Here is a 25,327-nt window from a genome sequence, read left to right as displayed (position 1 = left end):
CTCTGTCTTGCATGGACTATGGGATAGCCTTCTGTGCTTTCAGTTCTTGCATTTCTAGCATCCATCCATATACCAGCTGTGATAATCATTTTAAAATAAAAATGAAATTATGTCCTGGCTGGTGTAGCTCAGTGGATTGAGCGCAGGCCTGCGAACCAGACAATCTCGGTTCAATTCCCAGTCAGGGCACATGCCTGGGTTGCAGACCAGTTCCCTGCAGGCCAGTTCCCAGCAGGGGACGCACGAAAGGCAACCATACATTGATGTTTCTCTCCCTCTCTCCTTCCCCCCTTCCCCTCTAAAGATAAATAAATAAAATCTTTTAAAAAATGCTTTAAAAAATGAAATTATGCCAGTATTCTGCTTTAATACTCTCCAGGGGCTTTTCATTATAATGGTAATAAAACTATAACATCTTTCCACAGCCTTGAAGGCTTTTTATGATTTGGCCTCTCATCTCTCAGTCTTACCTCCTGTTATTCCCAAGGCTCCATCTACTCTGGCTTTCTGGTCCCTAGAACATGTCAAATCCTCTTCCATATTAGTTCTTTGCATTTATTATTCCCTGTGTCTGGAATGTTCTTTCTCTTAGAATTGATTTCTTCATAAAACTCAGACCTTAGCTCAGATGTCGTCTTTTCAAAGGGGTCATCCTTGATGTTCCTAGTTATCCTCCCCACACTTTTTATCCTAGTGCCCCTTACTTGTTTTGTTGCACTTAGGATAAAAAATGGAATTTTCTTATTTTTGCATTTGTCTGACATTCCAGGTAGGTAGGGCTTTTGCTTCTTTACCATCAAAGCAACATGTAGGCTAAGGGTTGGGAGCTAAACTGCAGAATGCCAAGTTTTTAAAATGCGAGGAGTATACTTTTGGAAGGAGCTTCTTTTTCTGAATAGCCTCTTGAAAATACGGGATGTGCAACTCATAATTATTAGGGAATAGTTACACTTTGGAAAAATGTCTTTGGGACCCTCTGCCTTTTCTAAGTCACAGACTGTATTTTAAATTGTTCTTTAAAGAAAGATGTTTCAGCCCAGTTTATGTAACTGCTAAATGTTTTGCTTTAAAAATGTGTACACACACAACTTTAGAGTATTAAATGATGTGGTAACACCCTGAGCTCATGTAGTACCCACTGTTTTAAATATGTAACTAGTTACATAGCCACGAAATGATTACAGCTTCTGAGTAAGCATCATGATAGTGAGAAAGAAGTCATTTCCTGATTTATGTAGGCACACCAGCAACAGCATGCTCCATAAATTTGTTTAGGTTTGGTATTTTTCAGACATTTAATTACTTAATTGAAGTATACTATTTTCACTATTTCTGAGCAGTGATATCATTCTGAATTTATTGATCATGTCCTTGTATCCAGGAAAAAGAGGGTTCAATTCCTGTTTGTTTTTTTTTTAGTTGAATTGAACTTCTAGCTTCCAAGTCTGAATTCTTTACCATACAGTTCACAGTTCAAGATGCTTCTGCTAAAATTATTATTATAATGAGAAGAACAATATAAAAATTGCATGTCTAGTGTGATCTCAGTTATGCTCTCTATGTATTAAAAGCAGCCTCTAAGGATGTTAACATGTTCATGTTGTTAAATGAACAGCAAGATTGTTTGGGCCTATTTTCTTAATACTTTTTTGTACTGGGCAGTTGTGCATAGGGAAATGATTTCTGGGTGCAGCCTGAAGCAATGTCCAGGTCTTAATGCCCTGTACAGACAGTGTGTGAGGCACAGACCCCAGGCAGACTGTCTGCTCAGACTTGTGATCGAATGTCTCGTAGCAAGAGCTACTTTGCATCAGTACAGCCTAAAACACTCCCCAAGGTTAAATCAGACTTTGAACATCTGTTTATTTGTTCATTTAACACATGAACTGAATGGTTGATTTTGCTGAGCCATGTTAGTTACCGAAAGTATAAAATAAGTCAAAAATACATGGCTCCTGCCCTCTGGTTACTTGTAGTATATTGGAGAAGAAGACCTATATTAAACAACTAATGACTGAAGCAGTTTCAACTTGATGATGGTTATGATGGAAAAGTATCAGATGTAATAAGGAGAGCAGGGGGCAGGGGAGAGCCTAACTTAGGTGGAGTTTCAGATAACGCTGAGACCCCAAAACTGAGAGGAGTTAGCTAGAATAAGAATATGCCAACTGGAAGAAACTGCGTAACAAGGCCAAGAGATGGAGAAGAGCATAGGAAGAACTAAGGGAGACCAGCATCTGTCTGATGCAGCCAAGCTGGGAGAGATTGACACAAGATAGGGAGGTAGGCAGGATGGAGTGTTGTCCTGTGAGCTACAACTTGGGAAAACTATTATCTGTGGCCAAAATAAGTCAAAGAGATACTGAGAAGGAAGGGTACAGTCCCCTGGATCTTATAACAAAAGATCTCTTTGCTTGGGTCTTTACAGACACAGTATTTCTTGTGACTTCATGGCCTCCACTTCTAAGGCCTAGCACCGTGGCCAGTGGTAACTGGGTGCCTTTAATATACCTCACCACTTTTGCTCCTGGAGGAACCTGGCCTTTCAACACTGAGCACATACATGTAGTAAACAAATGATGCATGTTGCGAGGAAAGGGAGGGCACATGAGATCCAGGACTTCAGACATTTGTTTATTGGCCATTCAGCCCAAGGTACATGGATGTTCCAGAGATAGGGTATTTGAGAATTGGGATAGATGGTGTTGGATTCTATTGATAATTCTACTACCAAGTTGTTGGAATGCAGTTTCTTCTTTTCTAAACTGAAAGTAAGTAAGCCTTTCAATTGACAATTTTTTTGTTGTTGTTTAGTTTCTTACTGAAATTAGAAGAAACGTCTCTATAATTACTGCCAGTAGAGGTTAATATGAAAACAAAGTGATCAGAATTTAACCAGTATTCATAATCTGTGTGATTATATGCTCATACAACTCTATTATCATCAATGTGGTTGCATTGGGAAATTCCTACTTTTGGTCATAGCTCATTATTGAAAACTATTATAAGAGAAATGCTTTTGAGTTACATATTTGCTTTATTGCCATGGTGTTCTCTGATATGATTCTTCCCTTAAATGAGTATACTTCATTTGCCATCTTTAAAATCACCACAGGACAAAAACTAGCATCTTGAAGCATAAGGACATCATGAATGTACTAAGCATTACTTATTCTCTCATTCCTTTTAGATTCTTCTTGATCCTTTGGTGAGAACTCGGTGATATAAGATGGCCACAAATAAGCCCAAGGGTCAGAATTCTTTGGCTTTACACAAAGTCATCATGGTGGGCAGTGGTGGTGTTGGCAAGTCCGCCCTGACTCTACAGTTCATGTATGATGAGGTATGTGCTGATTTTATAATGGATATCAAAAGTTGGGGCTTCCAGAGAGTATTTCTCTACCATAGTTTTGGTGCTATTTTGGATAAACTTGCATTTTTTAAAGCTATTCATCATTTTTTATTTTTAAATTTAGAGCCACATTTACAGCCACATTTACAAACAACTTGATATAACCTGTAACTCAAGGTTTGTTAAAAAAAAAAAAAACCTTATACTTTAAAAAACAAAACAAAACTGCAAATACTACCTATTTCTTAGCAATCTAACCTGGCTTATTAATTTTTAGTGTTTCCATGGCAATTCTCACCTTAAATTAATAGAACCAGTGGGTATAGTACCTAATTGAGACTTGAGGTTAACATACATAAGGTGTCCTTTAATAACTTCAGTGAAAATATTGTTTATTGTGTATTTTGGCATGGCACTGTATTCACTATTAAACAGGTAAAGGCTTTATCCCTAAAATATAATTGCTAGACAGGTTAACAGATGTGTGTCTATCATGTATTTATATCTGACCTTATTAACCCAGATTCTTTCCATAGAAGACTCTTATCAATTCTAAATGATTTAGGAGTTGGTAATCTAATTTAAGCATTTATCCTTAATTCTTCTTCCTCCCCGTAGAAGCAGGGTTTTGCCATTACTCTTTCTTACCTCATCCTTGTAATAGTCCTGTATGATAGGTAGTGGTATCGCCCTTTTACAGATTAGGAAACAAACCCTCAGAAAGGTTATCCAGTCTGTTACCACCCGATGTTTCCTTCTATTGCTTCCTTCTATAACATTTTTTTTAATACACACAAAATTCTCAAATCCATGAGTTGTCCCACTTGGTGACTATAATAAAAATGTGGCCCTGGCTGGTGTAGCTCAGTGGATTGAGCGCAGGCCTGTGAGCCAAGAGATTGCAGTTCAGTTCCCAGTCAGGGCACATGCCTGGGTTGTGCAGGCCAATTTCCAGCATGGGTCCCACTAGAGGCAACCATACATTGATATTTCTCTCCCTCTCTCCTTCCCTTCCTCTCTAAAGATAAATAAATAAAATCTTTTTAAAAAATGTGGACAGAGGGAAAATTGAAATAGTGCTTTAAATGAAATTACTAATTTATCTGTTCAATTCTGTTGTCCATACTGTTCATTTACATATTATAACTACCCTTTCATTGTTTTAAATCAAAGTGTACAGATTATTTACTTTTGTCAAATGGTAAGAATAATGGTTTCTTTTTTTAAAAATTAAGGCTTATAAGACATTTTTCCACAAAGTACTTTTTGTAGCATCTTAGCTAACAGTGTCTTTTCCTTTTTTAAATTATTGCCATATTTGCCCTGGCTGGTGTAGCTCAGTGGATTGAGCGCAGGCCTGCAAACCAGACAGTCGTGGTTCAATTCCCAGTAAGGGCACATGCCTGGGTTGCAGGCCAGTTCCCTGTAGGCCAGTTCCCAGCAGGGGACGCACGAAAGGCAACCTTACATTGATGTTTCTCTCCCTCTCTCCTTCCCCCCTTCCCCTCTAAAGATAAATAAATAAAATCTGATTAAAAAAATTATTGCCGTCTTTTAAAAAACTTAAAAATTTATTTTTCAATTATAGTTGATGCACAATATTATATTAGTTTCACATGTACACCATAGTGATTAGACATTTAAATAACTTACAGAGTGATCACCCTGATAAGTCTGGTACCCATCTGACACCATACATAGTTGTTAAAATATTATTGACTATATGTTTCCTATACTGTACTTTATCTCCCTGTAACTATTTTTATAACTGGCAATTTGTACTCCTTAATCTCTTTTACATTTGTACCCATTCCACAAACCCCCCTCCAATCTAGAGACCATCAATTTGTTCTGTGTATAGCTATGAGTTTGTATCCGTATTGTTTGTTCATTTATTTTGTTTTTTAGATTTCACATAAGTAAACTCGTATGGTATTTGTCTTTCCCTGTCTGACTTCACTTTTCGTCCTACCCTCTAGGTCTATCCACGTTGTCCCAAATAGCAGGGTTTCATTCTCTTTTATGGCTGAGTCATATTCCTTTGTATATATGTAACATATTTTTATCCATTCATCTATCAGTAGACATCTAAGTTGCTTTCATATCTTGGCTATTGTAAATAATGCTACAGTAAACATAGGGTGCATATGTTTATTCAAATTAGTAGTTAATATTTCTTCAGATAAATACCCAGAAGTGGAATTGTTGGGATATATGGTCGTTCTATTTTTAATTTTTTGAGGAACCACCTCCTTACTGTTTTCCACAGTGGCTGCCCCAATTTAGAGTCCTGCCAATAGTGCATGAGAGCTCTCTTTTCTGTACATTCATGTCAACCCTTGTTCATTGATTTATTGGTTATTTTCTTGTGGTTTTAATTTGCATTTCTTGATGATTGGTAACACTGAACGTGTTTTCTTATGTGTACTGGCCATCTATCTGTATGTCCTCTTTGGAGAAATGTTTATTCAGGTCCCCTGCCCATTTTTAAATTGGATTGTTTGGGGATTTTGGTATGAAGTTGTATGTGTTTTTTATGAATTTTTGATGTTAACCCCTTATTGTATATATCAGTAGCAAATATCTTCTCCCATTTGCCAAGTTGTCTTTGTGTTTTGTTGGTTTCCTACACTGTGAAAAAACTCTAGTTTGACACAGTTGCATTTGTTTTTGTTTTTTGTTTCCCTTGCTTGAGGAGACATATACCCCCCAAAAAGTATTGCTAAGACTGATGTCAAAAAATTCAGTGTATATGTTTTCTTCTAAGAATGTTATGGTTTTGGTTTTCATATTTCAGTCTTTAATTCACTTGAGGGGTTTTTGTGTATGGTTTAAGAAAGCAGTATAGTTTCAGTTTTTTGCATGCATTTGTCCTAACACCATTTATTGAGTACACTGTCTTTACTACATTAAATAATCTTGCCTCCTTTCTCATGTATTAGCTGACCATAGAGGCATGGGCTTATTTCTGGGCTCTCTATTCTGTTCCATTGATCTATGTGTCTGTTTTTATGCCAGTACCATGTTTTGATTATTGTAGCCTTACAGTATAGTCTGATAGCAGGTAGTGTGATACCTCCAACTTTGTTGTTCTTTCTCTATTTCTTTGGTTATACTGGCTCTTTTGAGAATACTTACAAATTTTAGGGTTATTTGTTCTAGTTCTGTGAAAAAATGCCATTGATATTTTGATAGCATTTACAATAGAATATGTAGATTGCTTTGGATAGTATGGATATTCGAACAATGTTAATTCTCTCCCTATCCATGAGTGTGGTATATCCTTTCATTTGTATTCTACTATTTTACTGAATTTATTTATCAGTCTAGTAGTTTTTTTGGTTGACTCACATTCTTTATATGTAGTATTGTGTCATCTGCCAATAATGACAGTTTTACTTTTTACTTTCCAATTTGGATGTCTTCCCTGCCCCCCTCCCCCAATCTGATTGCTGTGGCTAGGACTCCCAATACTATGTTGAAAAAAAGTGGTGAAAGTGAACATTCTTGTCTTGTTCCTGGTCTTAAAAAGCTTTCAACTTTTCCCATTCAGTATGATGGTAGCTGTGGGTTTGTCGTGTATGACCTTGATTATGTGGAGATCTGTTCTCCACTATCCCCACTTTGCTGAGAATTTTTATGCTGAATGGATGTTGGAGTCTGTCAGATGCTTTTTCTGCATCTACTGATATGAGCATATAATTTTTAACCTTCATTTTATTTATGTGGTGTTCTATCTGTCTTATTGACTTGTTAATATTAAAACAGCCTTGCATCTGGGAATAAATTCCACTTGATCATAGTGTATGATCTTTAATGTATTATTAAATTCAGCTTGCTAAAATATTGTTGAGGATTTTTCTGTATGTTCATCAGGGATATTGGCCTATAGTTTTCATTTTTTCTTTTTCTTTTTTAAATTTTAAATAGTGATTTTGTTGGTTTTGTTATCAGGGCAGTGCTGGCCTTGTAAAATGAGTTTAGGAGCCTTTCCTCTTCAGTTTTTTAGAATAGGTTGAAAAAGATAGGTGTTAATTCTTCTTAGAATGTTTGCTTATAATAATTTGGTCCAAGACTTTTGCTTGCTAGGAGGTTTATGATTACTGACTTGATTTCGTCAGTATTTATGAGGCTGTTCACATTTTCTGTTTCTTCCTCATCAGTTAGTTTTTGGAGGATTGTATGTTTCTAGGAATTTTCCATTTCTTCCAGTTTGTCCAATTCTTAATATTTTCTTAAATTCTTTTGGATTTCTGTGGTGTCCGTTGTTAGGTCTGTTTTATTTCTGATTGTAATTATTTCAGTCTTTGTGATGAGTCTGGCTAAAGGTTTATCAGTTTTGTTCCAGTTTTCAGAGAACCCGCTTCTGCTTTCATTGATCTTTAAAATTTTTTACACTCTTTAAGTTTTTTACTGCTGTGGTTTTATCGTTTCCTTCCATTTTGGGCTTTATTTCTTTTTCTAGTTCCTTTAGGTTTAAGGGTAGGTTGTTTATTTAAAATATTTCATGCGTCCTTTTTAAAAATTTTTATTTATCGATTTTAGAGAGAGAGAAGGGAGAGAGACATCGATTTGTTGTTCCACTATTTCATGCATTCATTGGTTGATCCTTGTGTGTGCCCTGACGGGGAATCCAACCCACAACCTTGGCATATGGGCACAGTGCTCCAACCAACCAAGCGACCTGGCCAGGGCTTTCTTGGCTTCTTGAGGTAGGCCTATATTGCTATAATTTACCCTCTACAACTGCTTTGGCTGTGCCCCATAGATTTGAGGTTGTTATGTTTTTATTTTCACTTGTTTCAATGTATCTTTTGATTTCTTCCTTGATCTTATTATTGACTTATTCATTATTTAGTAGCAAATTATTTAGTCTCCACCTGAGTGTTTTGCAGTTTCTTCTTGTAATTGATTTCTAATTTTATACTACTGTGGTCAGAGAAGATGCTTGATATGAGTTCTATCTTAACCTTGAGACTTGTTTTGTCGTGTGACATATGATCTGTTCTGGAAAATATTCTATGTGTACTTGAATATAAATTCTGCCTTGTTTGGGTGAGATGCTCCAAAAATATCAGTTAAATTCCTAGTTGATTTTGTACGTGGATGTTCAACCCATTGTTGTCAGTAGGGTGTTAAAGTTCCCTACTGTTACTATCTTACTGTTGTTCTCTCCATTTATGTACATCAGTGTTTGCTTTATATATTTACATGCTTCTTTATTAGTTAAATAGATGTTTTGACAAGAGTTTTGTCCTCTTTTTGGATTGATCCCTTTATCATTATGAAACACTATTCTTTGTCTCATTTTATAGCCTTTGTCTGAAAGTCTGTTTTTTCTGATATAAATATTCTTACTCCAGCTTTTTTTTCCTGTCATTTGCATGATGAAATATCTTTTCTATCCTTTTACTTTAGTCTACATGTGTCTTAATCTGAAATGGGTCTTTTATGGGTAGCATGTGTTGGGTCTTGTTTTCTTAATGTATTTAGCCACCCTGTGTCTTTTGACTAGAGCATTTAACTTACTTACATTTTAAGTAATTATTGATAGTTTTGTAGTTATTGCCATTTTAGTATTCATATCTTTGATCTTTTTTTTCTTTTAAAGAAGAAGTTCCTTTAACATGTCTTGTAATCCTGGCTTGTGTTAGTGAACTCCTTTTTTTCTTTTCCTTTTTTTTTTAACAATGGGTGGAGGTTTCTTTTTAAAAAATATTTATTAGAGAGAGGGGCAGGGAGAGAGAACCGTCAGTGTGTGATTGGTTGCCTTTCTCGCACTCCCAACCAGCAATCCTTCAATTTGCAGGATCCTTCAATGCACTGAGCCACAGCAGCCAGGACATTTAGCTTTTTCTTACCTAGAAGCTCTTTGTCTGCTTTGATTCTAAATGACAACCTTATTAGAGTAATCTTAGTTGTAGGTCCTTGTTTTTTATCACTTTGAATATTTTGTGCCAATCCCTTCTGGCCTGCAAAGGTTCTGTTGAGAAATCAAATGAAAGTCTTACGGGAGCTCCCTAGTAGGTAACTGTCTTTCTCTTGCAGCTTTTAAGATTCTTAGTCTTTAACCTTAGGTATTTTAATTATGATGTGTCTTAGTATGGCCTTTGCAGGTTCATCTTGTTTTGGACTTATATGTGTTATTTTCCTCACCAGGTTAGGGAAGTTTTCAGTCATTATTTCTTTTAATAGGTTTCCAGTTCTTTGCTGTCTGTCTTCTCCTTCTGGTACCGATGATGCAAATGTTATGCTTGATGTTGTCCTGGAGGTCATTTAAACTCTTCTTTTTTATTATTCTTTTTACTTTTTTGCAGTTATGATTGGATGTTTTCTTCTACCTTGTCTTTCACATTGCTGATTCCGCCCTCTGCTTCATCTATCTAATCTCCTATTGACTCCCTCTAATACATTCCTCATTTCATTTATTGTATTCTTCATTTCTGACTGGTTCTTTCTCTTTTATGGTTTCTATTTCTTTGTATAAATTCTCTCTGAGTTCATTTACTCTTTCCCTAGGTTTATTGAGCATTCTTCTACCCAGTGTTTTGTACTCTGTATCTGGTAGATTGTCTCCATTTTATTTAGTTCCTTTTCTGGTGTTCTGTCCTGTTCTTTCATCTGGGAAATTTTTTTGTCTCTTTATTTTGGCTATCTCTGTATGTTTGTGTCTGTTTGCTAGGTAGATCTTGCTGTGTCTCCTGGTCTTGACATAGTGACCTTTTATGTGGAAGTTGTTCTATGGGGCTAGTGGTGCAGTCTCTCTGGTTACCTGTACCTGGTGCTTCAGGAATGTCCCCTATGTGGATTATGTGTGCCCACCTGCTGTAGTTGGGGCTCGCTGTTGCACATCAGTGGGTGGGGTTGATGCCCAGGCTGACAGGCTGTGAGGGTAGGCTGTGAGGGTAGCCATGACTACAGCTGTCATGCTGTTGTGTCTTGACTGACACTTGGAGCGGGAGTTACTCTAGTGGGGCACTGGTGCCGGACTCCAGGTGAGTCTGGCCTTTGGGTTCGTCATTTGCAGAGCTTGGCAGGGTAATGGTGTGGTATGGTCTGACACTGGTTACTGGGTATGTTGGGTATGAAGCCTTCTGGAAAGGGCTCTGGTGCACAGCCAAGGTCAGCTGCTTCTTAGATCATGCTTGGAGCCTCCAGGTAGAAGCTTCAAAATGATCTGCATCTGGTTGCTTTTGGTTGTACTGGATTTAAAGGTGCTTGGGAGAGGCCCCACTGTCTACTGAGGCTGGATGCTACTTGTTTCAGTCATGGGGCCCTTTGGTGGTCACCATAGTGCAAGTTGAGGCCAGATACCACTTTTGCCAGCTTTGTGGCTGCTTAGTTGAAGATCTGTTCCAGGCCAGCACTGGCTACTGCTTATGCCAGGCCTAGAGCCTTCTATAGAGTCAACAATGCAAGTTGAGACTGGTAACCACTTTTGCTGGGCTTGGGGCTACTTATAAGAGCTGCATCACATGCCATGGTCAGCAGCTGCTTCTTTGGGGTTTGTGATTCTTTGAGACATTTTGCAAAAGGTCAAAGCAGTAACCAAGGCAGGGTACTTCTCTGGAGGAGCCACTAGAAGAGTCTGGACCTGGGCAAGTGAGTTGAGGGGGTGGAGTCTTAGGGAATCACCAGGGTGGGGTTAGCCAGGTTAAAGGAGAGCAGAGATTTGGCTCCCACCTGTGCCTGGCCAGCTAAGTTGAAGGGGGCATTCAACAAGAACCAGTGGCTTCTGTCTTTGGAGACAATTGCCCTGACCTCTCCCTTTCCAGTCCTCTTCTGAAGTTAGCCAGTTTAGTTCCTCCCTGGATATTGCTGAAGGTTTTTGAGTTGCTGTCCCTGCACTGGAGCTCAGAGCAGCTGTTTGTGAGCAAGTGAGTCTATGTGCAGGCTTCTTAAGAGACTCACCCACCTCAGTCTCCAGTAGTTCCCTATTCTCAAACACAGTACCTGCTAGTTTCACTGCCAGATGTTATGCAGACTCTTCCAGATACTGGTTCCCTGGTCAGGGGAGCCTGGTGTGAGGCTGGGTCCACTTGCTCCTCACAGGAACCTCCACAGCCAAGATACTTGGCCTGATACTTAATCACCACACCTATTTTACAGTTTTGCCCCTCCTACCAGTGCAGACATGGGTTCTTTACATCCTTACTTTTAGGATTTGTGTGTGGCTAGCTTCAGGTGGCTGTTCTATAATTTAGTTGTAATTTTGGTATGGTAGTGGGAGGAGGTGAGCACAGAGTTTTTACCTACTGTGCCATCTTGACTGGAACCAAGCTACTCGTCTTTCAAACTAATCTTAAATGTATCTCCTTGACAATAAGGAGGTCAGAAATAAGAGTATTCTTATTTCTGACATTTGATGAATGGTAAAGCCTTCATTTAATATTCATAAATATTTAATATTTATTTAATGTTCATAAATATTTATAAAACATTAACACATAAATATAGTAGAATATTCTGTAGCTTTTTACAGTTACAAATACAGTGTTCATTTTCTAAAAATATTTTTTTTCAAATTTTATTTATTTCTTTAAAGAGAGAGGAAGGGAAGGAGAGAGGGAGAGAAACATCAGTGTGTGATTATCTCTTGTGTAGACCCCCACTGGGTATCTGCAACCCAAGCATGTGCCTTAACTGGGAATCAAATCGGCAACCCTTAGGTTCGCAGGCTAGTACTCAATCCGCTGAACCACACCAGCCAGGGCTAAAAATAATTATTTATTGAGTGTCTATTATGTACCAGGCACTATTGTGGGCTTTGGAGATATTGTGATGAGACCATTAGTCAGGGTCCTGGGGTTACATTCTAGCAGGAAGATACAGATATTGAGCAAATAAATAAGAAATATTCAAAAATGAAATATTTATAGTAACTAATAAAAACCCCACAAAAGTGTGTTCATATATATATCCACACTAACAATAATGCACTGATCAGAATATCAAGGTGAGATTTATGAAATTAGAAATAGGAATGTAAATTTGTTTATTCTCAAACTTTTGGTATTTTTCATATCTCAAAATTCAAGATTTAATGGTATAATACTTTCAGTGTTTACCTAAATATGGACTTACTTTCAAGTTATTTTCACAATTCTTCCATGAAAATTGATATTTAGAGTCACACAGAAAGGGATTCTTACACATATAATAAAATATAAGCATACTTCATTTTATTGTACTTTGTTTTACTGTACTTCATGTGTTTTATGTTTTTTACAAATTAAAGACAAAACCTTTCCACCAGAAAAAGGCTATGACTTGCTTTATTGTGGTGGTCTAGAACCAAATCTGCAATATTGCCAAGGTGTGCCTATATTTGTGAAATAGTTTTTACAGGTAGTGTTTTAAGGCAGAGAAAAGGCACACATTTCAAGCTGTAAACAGCTTAGAGGTAGTAGATCAACCCCACTTTTTGCAGATGAGGAAGCTGCCAAATTGTCTAAAATGAAAATTTAAATTGGAAGGATTGAACAAAAAGAGAGCGAGCAAGTGAGAAAAAAAAGATGCATGGACATGGACATCAATGTGGTGATTGCTGGGGGCGGGGCTAGGAGAGGAAGAGGGAGGGTATAAGGGAATAAATGGTCATGGACGGAAACTTGGGGAGGTAAATACACAATACAGTGCATAGATGAAGTGTGCTGGACTTGTGCACCTGAAACGTCTATAATTTTGTTAATCGGTGTGACCCCCAATAAATTCAATAAAAAGCAAAAGGAAATTTAAATTAATGTTGTTTTTACTATTAGGGAAAACTGAATGAAGGGTATGGGACTTCTCTGTACTACTTGGGCAATTTCATGTGACTCTACATTTCAAAATCAGAAGTTTTGGAAAGTAAAAATAATTTTTACATGAATATGCTTTTTATCTTTTCTAGTTTGTGGAGGACTATGAGCCTACCAAAGCAGACAGCTACCGGAAAAAGGTAGTGCTGGACGGAGAGGAAGTACAGATTGATATCTTGGATACAGCTGGGCAGGAGGACTATGCTGCAATTAGAGACAACTACTTCCGGAGTGGAGAAGGTTTCCTTTGTGTGTTCTCTATTACGGAAATGGAATCCTTTGCGGCCACAGCTGACTTCAGGTATGTCAGGGAGTGATGTTGCTCTGACTTATTGCATAACCGTTTCTTTCCCCAGAAACAAGTGAACAACCAGAGGTAGCATTTCACTCTGTGTCTAATTGTGGTTCTTCCCTCTTAATATCAGTGTATGGCTCTATCTACTATGTACTTATACTCAGATGCTATCCCAGTGCCCAGTGTATTAAACTTGAGTTTGTGGCAGCCTCCTTACCCAAAGTTTCTTTATGCATTATGGAAGTATTTCTCTTTGGAGTATAATACTGCTACTGCCATAATAGTTGATACTTGGATCCCATGATGGAGCTCTGATCCCGATTTTAAATCTCTCTTCATTCATTACTGTTTTCTCAGCATATGTGTAATGCTCAGCAGACACATTGCCATCTTCCTCACAATATAGTCCTCTAACAGCATGCACTGAAATTTTTAATAAAAATAATAATACCATAGATTGGCACACTAGCTTGTGTTATGTACTTCTTTTATATCACTCTTTGCTTAATCAAAATCTGTCATCAGTTTGATTTGATCGGGAGAGCAATTATCTTTATGCCTAAAAGAAACATGGCATAAATAAGTTCCTGAGCAGTCTCATAAATACTACCTACATAATCAAAAGTATTCTTTAATTATATGTCTTTATTCCTGTATTAAGCACCTACTGTGGTATGGAGGGCACAAATAAGCATGTAATATATACATCCTGTTTTTAAGATTCACTCAGCTTAGTTAAATTAAATAAGGCATGAAACCAAGAGCAAATTAGTTACAAGTAGGAGACATGAAAAGTTACCATTACAGGCGATCCAGGAGGGGAGAGGAACTGACAGGCTTTCATGAAATAGATGAGCCTGAAGGATAAGAAGGATTTCTACAGGTGAGGAAAGAAGTCATTTCAGGTGGTTGAGCAAAAAACTAAACCTGGGCTTATACAAAGTATTCCTTTTTGTATACAATTGAAGGTATCAAGAACTTAAAGGGTTCTAAGAGAACATTCTTACAAAAGATATCATTGAGAACCTTTAAAAATATAGATTTATTTGTAAAATTAAGTTTATTGGTTTCTGTAAGGAGCAATTTTGTATGTGATAAAGTGCAAAAGGTAGCAGATTCTGGTAACTTGTAATGTTAGGAGACAAACTGAAAGTTATATAAATGCCAATGATTCATTCATTCAGCAAATGTTTAAGTGCTTATTATGTCATAGCAGGTCCTATTTCAGGTAATAAAATAAATTATATCACCATAGTCACCAAAGCCAAAGTGGTATTTCAAGGAAATAAGGTATTTTTATGCCAAGAAAAAGAACCATGGGCTATTGCCATTACAGCGAATCATTCATTACCCTTCTATTGTACTTCCAATGCATTGCCTTTCCCATAAATTTCTTAATAACTGACCAGTTCTTAATAACTGACCAGTGATTATCTGAAGGGGATTTTTGAGACTGTCAGCAGTATACATGGTCTAACCTGCAAAGTACACCACAAATGTTAGCTCCTTAATTTAGTCTTCCTGGTCCTCCACCACCAAGACAGAATCCATTGTTTCTTCATCTCTGTATGCAATCTTCTTGCCCCGCTCCAATAGCACATTTAACCACTCTTATAGTGAGCTTGATTTATATGTGTTTTTCCTGACTCGGTAAAAAGTCTTGATTGCAGAACCCATTTCTTTCTTCTTCTTCTTTTTTTTTTTTTTTTTTTTTTTTAAGATTTTATTTATTTATTTCTAGAAAGAGGAGAAGGGAAGGAGAAATAGAGAGAAACTTCAATGTGTGGTTGCTTCTCACACATTCCTTACTGGGGACCTGGACTGCAACCCAGGCATGTGCCCTGACTGGGAATCAAACTGTGACCCTTTGGTTTGAATGCCTGTGCTCAATCCACTGAGCTACACCAGCCAGGCAGAACCCATTTTTTATCCATCTCAGTGTTTCTAGTACCCATATTTGGCACAATTGCTAGCATATAACATACAATGCTTAGTAAACATTAGGTAGAAATGTTAGAAGACTCTTACTTTTTTTGATTCTCACTTTCCTTACGTAGCAAATGAAGAAGCTGGACCACTTTGTAAAGTTACTTTCCTATTCTAAAATTCTGTGGCAGCATCTCTAACTCAATTTGAAGGGAACACCACATTAAGCAAATGTGTATGAATGTTCTAGACATGGCATTACCTTTCTTTGACATCCAGGAAAGTAGCTAATAAAACCCCAACTTACTTTTCTTCCCAGTTTATTAACTTAAAGAATATTGTGTTCTCACCTCTGAACCCAGTAGGTCCAAGTTTCCCATGGCCATGTTTCTGATAGCATTAATCATGTTGTAATTTCAGTAATAGTTCTTCTGAAGTACCTGACTCATGGTAGCTTAGTAGGTAGTTATTAAGAAATAAATCAGTGATTATATATAATATGACCAGAAGTGCTAAAGTCACAAAAAAGAGTCAATCTTATATTCCTGGTGGTTAGTGTGACTTAGTGATAAGTCAGGAATTATTAACATCTTAGTTTAGGCCGTTGGTCACAAAGGAAACTGGGTAAGAAAGTAATAGCGAATGTGTTACCAGCACTGGGAAAGATTGTGTTTGGCCAAAATCCTCTTCACAAATACATCATAAATTTAATAGCAATAATGCTGAGTGTTGACATGCTTTTTGCAAGAAATCATGTGAGTAGTAGGAAATATAGTTCTCTGTACAACTGTACATCTTAGCCTGTGTCACCCTAATATGATGCTCCATTAACATTTTTCCTTTCTAAAAGAATATGTAAGGTTAATACAAATCAGTGAAGGATGGGGTGACTATAGGTGTGGTCCATATTTTATTATTAGAAAAACAACATTACCTAATACAGTGCTTACCATGTGCCATATGCTTTCTGAAGCATTATTAGTGCATATAGATGAGGCAGATCTGTGAGGTATTTCACAGATTCTGAGACACATATTTCTTACTTTTTGTCATCTGCTTAACTCAGGACTGTCTCTTATATATAGTGTGACATCTTAAGTTATAATTGGAAGCAGTTTTTCTTAGTGGTGCATAAAATACATAATGCTTAAAGTTAGTGATTTCTTAAATGTGAAAAAAATTTTTTTTAAGATTTTATTTATTTATCTTTAGAGGGGAAGGGAAGGAGAGAGGGAGAGAAACATCAATGTATGGTTGCCTTCGTTGCGTCTCCTGCTGGGAACTGACCTGCAGGGAACCAGCCTGCAACCCAGGCATGTGCCCTGACTGGGAATTGAACCGTGATTGTCTGGTTGGCAGGCCCATGCTCAATCCATTAAATGTGAAAATTTTTAAAAGTATTATCCAAATTTATAAATGAAGAAACTGAAGCACATAAAGGTTTAGTGACTTGCCCCTGGTCATGCATTTAGAGATGGCAAAGCAGTTAAAGCCCAAGAGATCTGCTCCCTATTCTTGATTTTAACAACTCTGCAGTGCTGGCTCCCATTAAACGAGTGATTGGTCTTCTGTAACACCACACGGCCTTTCCATTTCATGCTGTTAAAATGGAATGTGGCAAGTTTCCTTTTTAACATACAGCCCTTTTCACTACCATGTATTTTTTAATGTATTAAACATTTTTATGTAGGGCATTGTTCTTAAACTATATAATTAAAGTATTCTATGCCATCATATTATAATATCACTAGTTACTTTGTTGGTATCAATTCTAAGTCTCAGTTGAACAAAACTAATTGAAAACATTTTTTCAGAAGAGTAAAATTTTCTTTATATGATCAGCTTTCTTCCTCTACATCTCTTTTACCTCATCTTCTCCCACAGGTTTGCTCTGATAACTATAAATATAATAAAAAGATTTCCCTCTGCCCATTTGTAACTTTGCCATGTAGGGGAAATATTCCTGTCACGTCAAGACCCACCATAATGCCCAGTGGACACCTTGGTGTTCGTTCCATATCAGAGGTAGGGGTCTCTTGTGAAATGGTTTTTGGGAACTAAACCTTCTTGAAAAGGGTTTGTTTCTATAGGTATTCCATTATGGGGAGCCCCCATAATATTTAGTGTAGAAGTTGTATGTGGGCCCTGGAGTTAGATTTCTCAGATTCGGATCTTAGTTCTACTTAACACTGACTCTAAGCAAGTTACATAATTTCTCTGTGCCTCATATTTCTTATCTCTAGTAGGATGACAGACAGTATTAGCTAATACTAATTTCATGGGTTTAGGGTAAGGATTAAATGAGATAATGAGTATAAATCACTTAAAACATTTAAACCACCTCCTACATTATGAGTACTCAAAATTGTTAGCAGCAGTGGAGGTAGTGGCAGTTTTCAGCAAACACTAAGAGGCACAAAATACACTAATTTCAAAAGGAGCCCTGACGAAGATTTATACTCAGTCTCAAACATCATGGTAAGATTTCTATGAAGTCAGATGTACTTTGCTGATCTGTCATTCTAATAATCCACTTAATTTTCTCAGTCTAAAGTATTTCTGTATTTTTCAACATCTCTTAATTTCAAAGGAGAGGCATCTGTAAGATAGTAAATTTAAATCTTACAATTTTTTGTTGATTTGACAAGAAAACATCATTATGTAATGCATTAGTAATAATGAGTAACAACAGCTAACATTTATTGAATATTTACTGTGTGCTAGGCACAATTCTAAGCAGTTTGTTTAATCCTCACAGCAGTTGTATAAAGAAAGTATTGTAGTTCCATTTTACAGATGAGGAAACAGGCAAAAAAGACTTTGCTCAGAGTCACATGACTAAAAAAGGCAGAGCCATGATACCTTTAAAATTGGGGACACGTTCACAGCATTAAACTTATCTCTACATGCAAAATCTATACTCAAGAGCTGACTTCCAGATATTTCTGGCATGTGTGGGGCTTTAAAAACATTTAATTGGCCCTTTGATATGATGTAATAAGAATGGCATACTCTCCATTTTTGTCCTCCTAAAAATCCCATGGCCCCAGCTTAATCATGAGAAAAACATCAGACAAATCCCAACTGAGACATTTTTCTACAAATTACCTGACCAGCACTCCTCAAAACTGTCAAGGCCATCAAAAAACAAGAAAAGACTGAGAACTGCCATAGCCAAATGGAATCTGAGGAGATAGGATGACTAAATGTCATGTATCTTAGATAGGATTCTGGAAAGCATTTTAGGGGGAAGTTGCATTTGATTCTTTTATTTCATACATCATCTGCCATATTTTATATTTTCTTTCTTGGGGTATTTTCTTCAGTGAAGTGAATGTGTAACTTAAATGATTAATAAGGAAGAAGTGTTGCCCATTTCCTACTATGGAATAAATGAGTTGATTTTTATTATATAGAAACAAATAAGTGCCAAAAACCAGATGGTATTTATTTAGTGATTTTAACACGCAGAGGTAATGTTGATGTTTCCTTATCATTTTCTCTTATCCAGGGAGCAGATTTTAAGAGTAAAAGAAGATGAGAATGTTCCATTTCTCCTGGTTGGTAACAAATCAGATTTAGAAGATAAAAGGCAGGTTTCTGTAGAAGAAGCAAAAACCAGAGCTGATCAGTGGAATGTTAACTATGTGGAAACATCTGCTAAAACACGTGCTAATGTTGACAAGGTAAAGGTGGCTCACCTTACTATATCACATGTCAAAAATAGGCTGATTTGTTTTAACTAGGCTGGCTTCATTTTGTTGAGAGATTCTGAGACTTTAACAATTTAATGCGTGTTGATTTTTATCAGCCCAAGTGCAACATGTTAGGAATTTCTTACTTCACCTTGTCCCTTGGTTTCACAAAAGGCATTACAACATGAGACACCTGTAGCAAAAATCTACTTTTGTTTAAGTGCTGATAGAATTCCTGACCTGAATTCTTGCTTTTTTTCTTTCCTCCTTATCTTGATTGGCTAGATGATTTAGAAGGAAGGACTTGTGCAAGTCCTCCGAACTGACACCTGCCTTGCCCCATTTTAAAGTGAAGATGCCTCCCAAGATGAAGGAGCCTAGATTAGATGATTTTTAAATCTCTGTACAACTCCATTCTCCACCCTCAACCTCTGTTTTTCCAAGTGAAAAGGGAAACCATCTACCCCCTTTCCTTAGGTTCTCACTTTGTTCAGATTGGCCTTTCCTGGGGAGCATTACCTCGTTCCCAGGAGCCTTCCCAGGGGCATTTCATCCTGCTGCCAGACACTATCTTCAGTATTTAGGAAGCACTGCCTGTTGGGCTGAGGCAGCACAGGTGCTTTTAGAGACCTGGGAGGGGTGGGTTTCTTTATCAGCCTCCAATCATCTAGGCCCCAACTGAGTGTCTGTCTGTAAAGCTTAATAAACCGATTTTTGGGTCTTGCCCCACAGAGATTTTGATTCATCTAGTCTGGAGTGGGATCTGAGAATTTGCATACTTCTTATCTCACAGGGAGCAGAGACTGTGGGCCTGTGAAGCTTGCTGACTAACAGCACTGTTCTAGGTGGCCTCGGGTTTTAGTGAACTCATCTGCTTGTGCTTATAGAGTCCCAGCCCTGATCCAGAAGTCATTAGGTTAAAAATATTAGACATTCTTTTGTTTATTTACTGAAGGTCTTAAAACTGTCATTACTGTTCTAAACTGATGAAATTTTTTTGATATAATAGACTAGATGGATTTAATTAATATGTTAGACCATTTCACCCCAAAGCAACTAAACAAACAGTCTAAGTGCACATAAAACACTTTGTAGGTTAGACCACATGCTGGGCCACAAAACAAGTCCCAACAAAGTCAAGAATATTGAAATTATATCAAGCATTCTCTCCCACCACAATGGTAATAGATCTAGAAATTAATTACAAGAAGAAAACTAAAAAACACACAAACATGTAGAGGCTAATTAACATGCTATTAGACAATGAGTGGGTCAACAACAAGGTCAAGGGAGAAATCAAAAATACCTTGAGACAAATGGAAATAAAAACACAACAACCCAAATCCATGGAACACAGCCAAAGCATTTCCTAGAGGGAATTTTTCTAGTCACGTCATCAGATTGCTATGGTTCAAAATACCTATACAAAATAAATGTTACAAAATTTCTACATAGTATACCAGTTTTCTCTAAAGTTATGGCAGATATTTTTAAAGTATTAAAGAAAATATGTGTTAAGGTTGTGTGTTTGGGGTTTTGAAAGGCAACATTGAACATTGTTATAACATTAGCATATATAATATCCTCATATACTTTGTTTCCTCCTGATATCTTGAGCAGGTTGTAGAACAGACTGTAAATCATACTGGAACTAAAGGGAGTGGGGAGGATGGGCAAACAGTAACTGTCCAGGCTATGAAACTGTCCTTCTAGCAGTGTTTCAGTGTCATCTGCTAGTACCAGAGGCCCTGGGAAGGTATGGTGGTGAGCATTATCAGAGCTGTTATGGGACAGTAAGAAAAAAACAACCACCCAGTGGAAGAATGGTCAAAGCCATTAAACAGGTGTGTCACAAAAAAGAAATGCAAATTACTTTTACACTTGAAAAGAGGCTTGCTTAGTCTCTCTTATAAAAAAGTGCAATTTTAAAATATGACATTTTTTTACTTATCACATTGGAAAAAAGCAACAGGTTGCTAATATACTGTTGGATAGAATATAGAAAAACAGAAACACTCATGTTTGTGGAAGGGCAGTTTGACTGATATCTACTAAAATTATGACCCCAACAATTTGAGTTCTAAAATTTTGGTTTTAAAAGCTGTTCACCCATGTCTGGTTTAGCTAGTAGATGCTGGCTGTTGTTGTGCAGGGATACCTCCTTTCCTCTCTCTGTGACCGTTTTGTGTGTGCTTTTAGGCTTTCTCTACAACAGGGCAGCAAAGTGCCTTCCAAGGACACCTGTCATACGTGAGTAAGAGCCAGGCAGAAAACACATCCCCTTTTTATGACATAGCCTCGTTTCCACCTCATTTCATTGATAGGGGTAGTCACAGATTTCCACCCAGGTTCAGGAAGAAGGATAATAGACTCCACCTCTTGATGGAGAGCAGAGGGATTCGGGAAAAGCTCACAGAAAGTATTGTTGTGGCCAGTTTTGGAAAATACAGTCTGCAGTCAATGGTCACCTCTCCAAAGCAGAATAACATTAAATGAAGCTACTTCTAAACTGAGGTACAAGTTTTTACTGAAAACCATAATTTTAGGTACTGCTACAATCTGAAGAGTAGCTACCAGATAAAGTACTTTGATGGCTAATTAAAAGTAACCTGCTGCTACTATTCAATTTCTAGAATTAGGTTATGTTTTATTCCCTGTTTGTTTCTGTTTTTTGCTGAGGAAATAATGTTACAAGAGCTAGTATTCATTATTGCTTACAAGAACCAGGCACTGTGGCAAGAGCTAACAATTTCATCTTAAACACTATGAGGCATAAATACTGTTCTCATGCTCACTTTTTAGATGAAGAAATTGAAGTGTGGAGAGAGTACCTGCCTGATTCAAGTTCACAGGGCTTGGAGTGGCCAATTCTGGTGCCCATGTTCTTTCCTCACTATTTTACTCAAAATAGTGGTTGGTGTATCCTATATAGTATGTCATCCACTACTATAAGCCTGATAGCAGATTTTCTGGGGTAGTAAGTGTCAGTATTGTTTCCTTCTGTTAAATGGGAAGGTATCACGTTTGTTGCAGAAAGCACATAGAAATTAGCTCCCCACAAGATGCCTATCCTCACCTGGATTCCATTAGACCATAGACCATTAGGTAGATGCTTCAAAGAGGCAGATTTTAAATCCACCCTGTGAAAAGATTTTTTTTTATTGTACATTTACATATGCTTACTTTGTAAAGAATAATTCATAATATGGAGGAAAAAGTGAGTCACTCTCCACCCAGATTTCACTTCTCTCCCCTTCCTGTTTGTAGATAACCACTGCTAATATGTGTATCTTCCCAGACGGTTGCCTGCATTTATACGCAGGCATACAGAATCTAAGGGAGAGTTTGTGTTGGCTTGTTTTTCCCCTGTATAACTAGTATTGTCATAGTATGTAGTATATAAACGTATAGTGTATTTATGTTTTAAATATATATATATATATAGTATTTCTGTGTATGTAGACAGTTTCTGTGGTTTGCTTTTGAAATTGTACGACAAAAAGTTCTTGTAGTTTATTCCATGTCATTCCATATAGATGCACATGGTGTTTTTAAAATCTGCAAAGTGTTCCATACTAGGCTTTTTCATAATTCAGATGTAATCCATTGAGTTTTACCTTTGAACTGTCATCACTTATAGTCCTCTTTAAAGTTTTATCTTAGAATCTGTAATGGAAAGATCAGGTTATATTATGAACAAAAATTTCCCAATTTTCTTACTAAGAAGAGTAGACTTCAGTTTTGTGGTTTCCTGTCCCTATGTTCCTCAAACAAGAGTTCTAAATATTTATTCTTATGTCCAAAGTTTACTGCTGTGATTTTGAGAAGTACCAAGCTTACCCTTTTTTCTTCTCTCTAGGTATTTTTTGATTTAATGAGGGAAATTCGAGCCAGAAAGATGGAAGATAGCAAAGAAAAAAATGGAAAAAAGAAGAGGAAAAGTTTAGCCAAAAGAATCAGAGAAAGATGCTGCATTTTATAATCAAAGCCTAAACTCCTTTCTTATCTTGACCATACTAATAAATATAATTTATAAGCATTGCCATTGAAGGCTCAATTGACTGAAATTACTTTAACATTTTGGAAATTGTGTATCACTAAAAGCATGAATTGGAACTGCACTGAAAGTCAGATTCACTCAAAACAAATTAATGTGGCTTCACCAGGAAGCAAAGTTCAACTTCTTAATTGCCTACATTATCACAGTTCTGAATGTAATATATAAGCTTGTGTTTTGAGGGCAGTCTTTCTTAAAATTGTTAAAGGGGTGCGCTGGGAAAGAAGAATGGGAGGAAAGGCTATTTTATATCATTTAAAAATGTCTTGGTTTTCTGCTGCCTTGAAAATGACAATTGTGAACATGATAGTTGTTAAACTGTACCACTTTTTAAACCATTATTATGCAAAATATAGAAGAAAAGTTATTGGCATGATTATTGATATAGTTAAATTGAGAGTAATTTATCTGTGAACCTGCATTAATTGCCTGGTGATTAACTTAGAAAAGTGGTGTAAATTTGCACATGGAAATTTTTGAATATGCCTTAATTTAGGAACTAAAAAATACCCAGTTACATAATTCCAGGTGTGTCCTCACTGGCACATGGGCCCATTGCCCCATGTGTCCTGGTGAGAGAATATACCTAGTAAGGAGTATAACTTTCATACAGAAGATTCTGGAGAAGTAACTCTCTGCTAGGAATTTGTCCAAATTTCAAATGTGTGCCATACTCTGGTTCTTCAGAATAAGGTTCCAGAGCTCCTGATTGCTTTTAATTAACTATAAACCGTGCTTTAAAATGAAGGGCCAGCATATACTTGTAAGATAATTTTAGACTATAAGGTTTCAACACCAGTTTTGTTTTTTTTAAGATGCTAGTCCCTGGAATCCCTTTCTGCAAGTGATAAGCATGTGTTAAGTTTTTTATCTCTTTGGAGCAGGAACAGGAAAAACATCAACAGTGCTAGTGCATTTTGCACTAGAATACTTTGGGGAAGTATTCATGCTTGCCACCTGTTAATTTTTGAGTTCATACTCATGAGATTTAGTTTAGCTCTATGGAAATTATTAGGAGTATTTGTAATCTGTGTTCATAATGAATAACACTGTAGCTATATTTACCTTCAAGTTAACATCAAGCAATCAAACATGAATATAGTGCAGAAAATATGTTCGGTGTACACAGGCCAGACATTAGGCCTGTATCACCATTTGGGTGGTGCAGCCACTAGAAGCATTCTAGCACGCTATTTTGGAACATAATTTCAATGGGAAATCCACCACTGACAGAGTTTTGTTTTCTTCTTGGGAATGGAGCTAAGACCGTTGATTCAGAGTTTTTCTTTCTCTCTTTCTTTCTTGCTTTTTTGTTGTTGTTGTTGTTGTTCAGTCCTAATTTCAATAAGTCAAAGATGTATTCAGGCATTGCAGGTCACAGATATGTATGTAAAGTAAACAAAAATAGGCTTTTTAGAACCTCAACTCTTTAGATAATACACCTGGCTCGTCATGTTAAATATTTGTCCTTAAAGGGTTTGAGATGTACATCTTTCATTTTGTCTTTTTCACAGGCTACACCATGTGCAGAATTAAAGGACCAATGTAACACTGGCTCCACAGGCCCAGCGTTCTCCATGTGTACTTATTGTGGTCTTATTTAACCAGGGGTCCTAACCACTAACATTGTTACTTTTCTTTGAGACCTTTTCTCTCCTGGGTACTGAGGTGCTATGAAGCCAGCTGACAAAGACACATGACATGTCTTAGGCTGATGCCACTACCCAATTGCTTTTTTTGCAATTTGAGCCATTATAAAGACCAATAAACTTCCTTTTTAAAAAAATGTTGGTGGTGTTACTTGATGTTTATGACATGTAAAATTCAGACTTATCAACTGAAGTATCTTTACCAGATATTTAAAAACAACTAAATCTTTTGAGCTATCAGTTTAGGTACCTCTTTTGTGTAACACCAGATTCCCAAAATAACAGTATTATCGTTGCTCAGGTGTAGATGGAAGAGTCCCATGTGCACAGGTCATGGAGATATTCTTACACTGTCACGAAAGTCACAGATGTGTACATTACTTTTATTATACTACTAAATTCTAGAATGGAGTGGCATCTTCTACCTATTTTCTAATCAGAATGATCCCCAGAGACTACTTAATTTCCAAATTGGGGTAGGAGTTACCACCCTGTTGCCATTTCACCAAACTTCAGGCCATTCTCTTTTTCATTCGGGGTCTGGTGAGAAATA

At 37.0% G+C, this 25,327-nt stretch overlaps 1 protein-coding gene across 1 annotated transcript in view; it reads left to right on the top strand.

Moving 5' to 3' along the window:
• Nucleotides 1–24,687, top strand: part of RALA (RAS like proto-oncogene A) — a 106,221-nt gene extending 81,534 nt beyond the window's left edge. The window contains exons 2-5 of the mRNA XM_037154194.2: nucleotides 3,191–3,343; nucleotides 13,245–13,453; nucleotides 18,885–19,059; nucleotides 22,928–24,687. Coding sequence (XP_037010089.1) covers nucleotides 3,230–3,343; nucleotides 13,245–13,453; nucleotides 18,885–19,059; nucleotides 22,928–23,050 — 621 coding nt within the window. The 5' untranslated portion in view covers nucleotides 3,191–3,229 and the 3' untranslated portion in view covers nucleotides 23,051–24,687. The remainder of the gene's footprint in view (nucleotides 1–3,190; nucleotides 3,344–13,244; nucleotides 13,454–18,884; nucleotides 19,060–22,927) is intronic.
• Nucleotides 24,688–25,327: the final 640 nt, after the last annotated feature.

The sequence above is a fragment of the Artibeus jamaicensis genome, unplaced genomic scaffold (assembly GCF_021234435.1).
Source record: "Artibeus jamaicensis isolate MK-2021 breed Jamaican fruit bat unplaced genomic scaffold, CSHL_Jam_final contig_311, whole genome shotgun sequence".
NCBI lineage: Eukaryota > Metazoa > Chordata > Mammalia > Chiroptera > Phyllostomidae > Artibeus > Artibeus jamaicensis.
Note: the sequence above shows the minus strand (reverse complement) of the source record. Positions and strands in the feature narration are given on the sequence as shown.